Source organism: Ipomoea triloba, chromosome 1 (assembly GCF_003576645.1).
Source record: "Ipomoea triloba cultivar NCNSP0323 chromosome 1, ASM357664v1".
NCBI classification, from domain to species: Eukaryota; Viridiplantae; Streptophyta; class Magnoliopsida; order Solanales; family Convolvulaceae; genus Ipomoea; species Ipomoea triloba.
In genome coordinates, this window is record NC_044916.1 from 376932 (window position 1) to 382185 (window position 5254).

A 5254-nucleotide genomic window follows, 5' to 3' on the forward strand; every position below is an offset into this window, starting at 1 on the left:
TGAAAATCAATGTAAAGAAAACTATCATTAATGGAAAAAAAAAATCATCAATACAGGATGGCAGATTGTCATGGATACCCAATAATCTGTTTCTCTTCTCAACGAAATTCATCTTTTCCTGCAGATTGTCATGCCATCGCCGATTGGCACCTATCAAGAAACATCATTAAAGCCGCTTTATTTTAAAACAAACATGTTCAAAAACCTGTGCAAGACATGTAGGGAGGAGGGTATTATGTGCATCCATACCATACTGATGTCTATGCGGTTATCCTCAAACAATGTCCTATTGAAACTCCTTATGCTCGTCGTCTTGGAATCCTTTACCTGCAACAACGATGTTAGAACTAATAAGTGTTGAGTTTTATAACATCAGAAGATGTCTGTCTGTATTACCAGCGGATCAGCAACTCTCCCGTGCCAAAGGACATTATCCACTACAACGACGCCTCCAACCCTTACCTGTAAATGTCAATGAAAGAAAGTGTCATTTCCTTCTGAATTGCACAAAAAATCGTCTGTAGTTACACTCAGTTGTTTGGTACAGTTTAGTGAATTCCGACGACAAAATAAAATAAATTATTTGTGTTACTAACCAGCTTTAGCAGCAACTCAAAGTATTCCTGATACATTTTCTTATCGGCATCAATGAACGCAAAGTCATAACTGCATAAAGTAGAAAATAACTCATCAGTGATATGAATAGTCTTGACAAATAATCAATAATCCGAGGGAAAACCACAGCAACGTCAAAGGCCCTACAACTCGAGCCAGCTCGTTGATATAGTCGCATTGGATGGATTCAAGAATTCGAAATTAAGACATCAACAGCCAAAAATCTGCATTTCGACTTAGAATACCTGCAGCCTTCGCCATTCTGAATCATGGACCGAAGAGTATCTGCTGCTATTCCATGTCTCACATCCACCTAGTATCATGTCTTCCAATCATAAGTTGCCAGTAACTTTATCTTCAAGAACAACATCGTTTACAAAATCAAGGAAATCTCATAAACAAAGATACACAAATCACCTTGCCTGACACACCCGCTCGGTCATAATATCTCTTTGCAACCTCAATTGATTTTTCGTCTCTCTCACAAGCAACTAAACGGCCTTGCTCTGGAAGAACTAAAGCAATGGCCAAGGATGAGTATCCCTGGAGTGCAAAAACATATAATCAATTGAATGATCAAATGTTCAAACTAACCAATTAAATAGGAGGAAATATTCACAGAAATTCATCTGTAAAGATGATTCTGTAGCTGAGTGGCATGCATTCACATGTGCCATAGTAATATCAAACTCGCAATTATTAAAAATTTTAAAATTTAACCGAGAGCAAACTCAACATAAAGCAATAGCCTTCGATCATTTTAAACACAACAGCATAAGCTTCTATATGTTTTCACAACAAATAAAATTTAATCAGTCGACCAACTGTCTAACCAATAGCCAGTGATTTCACAGGATTTTAATTAAAGTACAAAACCATTATAAAGTCAATTAAAAGAGGCATCCTAGGACCTGCCTTCAATGGATTGGAATATACTCCATATATTGAATGATCAAACACTTATCATGTAATTTAAGAAAATGGAAAGAAAAAAAAAATGGTTAAGAATCTAACCATATGGATTTGCACGCACTTACAGTATAGATGCCAACTTCAATGCACCGTTTTGCTCCTTGGACCTGGACAAGCATTGCTAGTAGCTGTGCTTGATCGGGGGATACCTATTGGTAACACCGTACCAACAAACGTCAATTTAAAGATCAGAATCAATTCGATTCAGGGTCTAGCCCATCAACATCAAGCAGACAGACATAACCACTTACTCACCCACCTAAGACCAAGGAAAGAGATAAGCCCATACTTAGTTATATGCAATTCAGAAATTAAGAAATCAATTTATTTCTATGTGAAGTACAGCAACGCCATCAAAAGTGTAAGGGAAAAGATATAAACCAAATGCGGTTTTACAGCTTACTTGCATCTGACTGCCCCGCATTGTTGCAGTCTCCTCTCTAAGTTCACGCAATATCTGAAACCAACACAAGATAACTAAACAATCAGTGGAACATGGCAACTGGCATAGAAAACTAACTAATCTTACAAATATATTCATTTATCATTCAAAACAGTCCACGAATACAGCTAATCACCTCTGGTTCTCTGACATTGCCCAGTATATAATCATACAGACGGGGAGTAACACTGATAATCTGTTTACCCCCATATTTCGCATTATCAGACACAACTGTATCTACATCTGGTTTCCATGCCCTAATCTGATTGTGGGAGAATGCGTGGCTCTTAGTAGCCAATGAATTTATAAAGCAATTGGTGAAATGGCGGCAATTCAATCGAGTTCGAGGCCCTAATATGAAACAAGGATTTGTGAGGATATGCACTGGCACCCAGCTTGACATTAGAGAACGAATTGAGCTGCAGATATTGGACAGTACAAAATTGAGTCTTAACACTTAAAATTTCACTTTGGCCGGTAGAAATTTCGAGATAATGATTGAAAGTCATAGAAATGGCGAAGTGGCGATGAAACGTTTATTTATTTCCATTGAATCAATACAAGTTAAAGCTGTGTGTGTGAAGAGACCCCTCACAAACGAAATGGCATTATCACAAAAGCTTTTAGCTAGAAAGATTAGAATTTGATATAAAATCCGAAATACTGACATGGATTTTTGTTGTGGAAAGCTTGGAATTCTTCAGCTCAGGTTTTGCAGTGGCGAGTGCAATTAAGAGAGGTGAGCTAGGGCGGAGGATATGGGCGGCGATGGACGGCGGGAAATTGAAGACTGATTGCTGAGAGGAATCCGATTGGAGTGTCCGGCTGAGATGGCAAAAGGGAGTGACAAGGCGGATTCCGATTCCAGCAAATTCGGGAACAAATTTTTTACTCCAAGAATATGAGTCCAATTCTATCAATTAAAAAATTTTGTTTTTTTAATGTTTTAAGTACAATTTTTTTTTACAAAGAACTTATAGTCTAGTATCATCCGGTTTACACATCCATATAGATTGGAGTAGGTTCGAACTTTAATGGAGGCACCGGTTGACTCTTTGTGCGAGTCAGTAGTGATAAAAAAAGGTACAATTTTTTTTTTTGCCAAATGACTTATAGAGTCTAGTAGCACGAAGTGGTTCTCTCAAATAAAAAGTCATGGGACGATACAATATTAACTCTATGTTTTAATAGGTTGAGAAAATATATACGAACAGATACTATATCGTAACAGAGTCAGTAGTATTCAAAAAAAAAGTACTACCTCCGTCCCAAAATGGTTGTCTGGTTCGTTTAACGAGGCTTGACTGAAGTAATTTTTAATCAAATTTTTTATATTATTACGTTTAGTATTAATATATAAAATTTATATATTTAGAAACTACATTAAAAGTACTATTAAACACAAAAAATTAAATTTAAAAATAATAAAAAATTACTAAGAAAATAAGCAAAGAAAGAAGAGTTGGTTTGACCAATGAATAGTAAATAGGACAGGTAAAATGGGACAGAGTATAATTTTTTTTAAATGACTAGAAAAATTATAAGTAGTATCTAATAATGTATAAATCATAAGCATAAATTGATATGCCACAATATATAAATATTTTACATTCAAGATAATAAATTGTATTTTATGTATAAGTGGTATAACATCATACATCAATGATAAAAAATTTTAACTCGATTCATACACCTAATTTTTACATTTGGTTTTTGACTATTATTTTGTTAATATTTAGTCACAAAACTTTTAAAACATTATCACATTTAATTTTATAACTTTTAAAACATTAACACTTTGGGACGTTTAGTTACAACGACCAAACTTTTTAGTTGAAAAATATCATTAAGTCAGTGATTTTGTCCATATTAGTAGCTCAGTTGGTCACATCGATAAAATTTAAAACAATATCAAATATCACACTGTAGAAGCAACCTCTCAAAGTGAGGGGACCTCCTTGTACACAACTCAGTTAGTCATAGAAGTGAAATTTAGAAACAATTACTCAATATCGAATCTCACTAGCCACAGTGTATGAACAACCTTCCAAAGTTAAGAGACTCCTTATGCACAATAAGCAAATCTAGAATTTTTATGTTCGACTAAATTATCATGTTTTACATCCTCTCATGTTTTGTTGAGCCGGAACGTAAAGCGTTCTTATTGTTGAAGATTCAAGATTTTGGGAACAACAAAGTAGCACATTAAAAAGGATTAATAGGTTTAACTAGGACAAAAATGCGGTTCTCTCTATAGGTTTTCTTAGAGAGTTTTCTCCCTAGGCTTTTTCTAGGGTTTTCTCTTCCTTTTTGATCGGATCGCTGTCTACTGTTCAGTCCTGTGTTTTGTTTTTTTGTCGGTTCTTTGTCGTCATGGATGTTAACGGTCTAGAAGCTGGTTACGCTATTCTTTCGATCGACGAGGAGGACTCCGGGGGTTTGGATGCACCCGCCCAGTTCCATGATCAGGCAAGCGGGAGTACTGTTTATTTCGAGTTGGTTGGTCGGTTTCTTACTGATCGGGCTATCAAAGTAGATCATATGCAGCAGGTCATGGCGTCTATTTGGCGACCACTTTTTGGTGTTCGAATCGTTCCGATGAGTGAATCTCTTTTTGTTTTCCAGTTCCCACATCAACGCGACTTTCAGAGGGTCATTGATGATGGTCCATGGGCCTTTGAGAATCAGACTTTAGTGTGCAAACCTGTGCCTATGGGAGTGCGGCCAGAAGATGTGGTTCTAGATTCAATCGATTTTTGGATTCAGGTACATGATCTTCCAACCATGTTCGCTAGTTCTGAGTTTGTGGAGAAAATTGGTGATTATATAGGGACTTTCCGAAAGGCAGATCCAAATAATTTTGGTGGTACTTGGAGAAGCTACTTTCGCATTAGGGTGTCATTGAATGTTAATGAGCCGCAAAAGAGGCGCATGAAGCTTCGGTTGAGGGATGGGGCTTTTCAGTGGATCACGTTTAAGTATGAACGCCTCAACACTTTTTGTTTTTGTTGTGGTCTGATAGGCCATTCAGATCGTTTTTGTCGGAAGGCTTATGAGGAGGGTATAGAGCCGAAAGATTATCTGTATGGTGGGTGGTTGAGAGCAGGAACAAGAAGACAGACTAAACCTGTGGGTGCTAAGTGGTTGCTTGCTAATCTTCCTACGTCTCCAATTTGTGTTATATCCGACTCTGTAGTCCCAGATGTTAACCCCGTTCACGTGGAA

General features: G+C 36.8%; 1 protein-coding gene across 5 annotated transcripts; it reads right to left on the reverse strand.

Annotated features, from left to right (window-relative positions):
• On the reverse strand, positions 1-2921 carry LOC116032261 (O-methyltransferase MdmC-like). Of its 5 annotated transcripts, none has more exons than XM_031274781.1 (10): positions 2698-2921; positions 2166-2380; positions 1991-2044; positions 1653-1736; positions 1033-1158; positions 861-928; positions 597-666; positions 397-462; positions 250-327; positions 1-150 (listed from the first exon to the last, which is right to left on the reverse strand). In XM_031274781.1, exons 3-10 carry the CDS (start codon positions 2009-2011, stop codon positions 109-111), a joined length of 555 nt encoding a protein of 184 aa, XP_031130641.1. In that variant the 5' UTR covers positions 2012-2044; positions 2166-2380; positions 2698-2921; the 3' UTR covers positions 1-108. The 5 variants fall into 5 exon arrangements, with proteins under 5 accessions (XP_031130641.1, XP_031130621.1, XP_031130614.1 ...); XM_031274761.1 differs by having other exon boundaries at positions 1653-1738; positions 2008-2044; positions 2166-2448; positions 2698-2920; XM_031274754.1 differs by having other exon boundaries at positions 2166-2448; positions 2698-2920.
• Positions 2922-5254: the final 2333 nt, after the last annotated feature.

Bases quoted from the DNA above. Each gene is read 5' to 3' on its own strand.
- LOC116032261 (XM_031274754.1), bottom strand. From the start codon at position 2,432: ATGTCAAGCTGGGTGCCAGTGCATATCCTCACAAATCCTTGTTTCATA. The intron at 929-1,032 runs GTGATTTGTGTA...ACATGATACTAG, and splicing joins GAGCGGGTGTGTCAGGCAAG to GTGGATGTGAGACATGGAAT. The intron at 667-860 runs GTATTCTAAGTC...TACTTTATGCAG, and splicing joins CAGAATGGCGAAGGCTGCAG to TTATGACTTTGCGTTCATTG.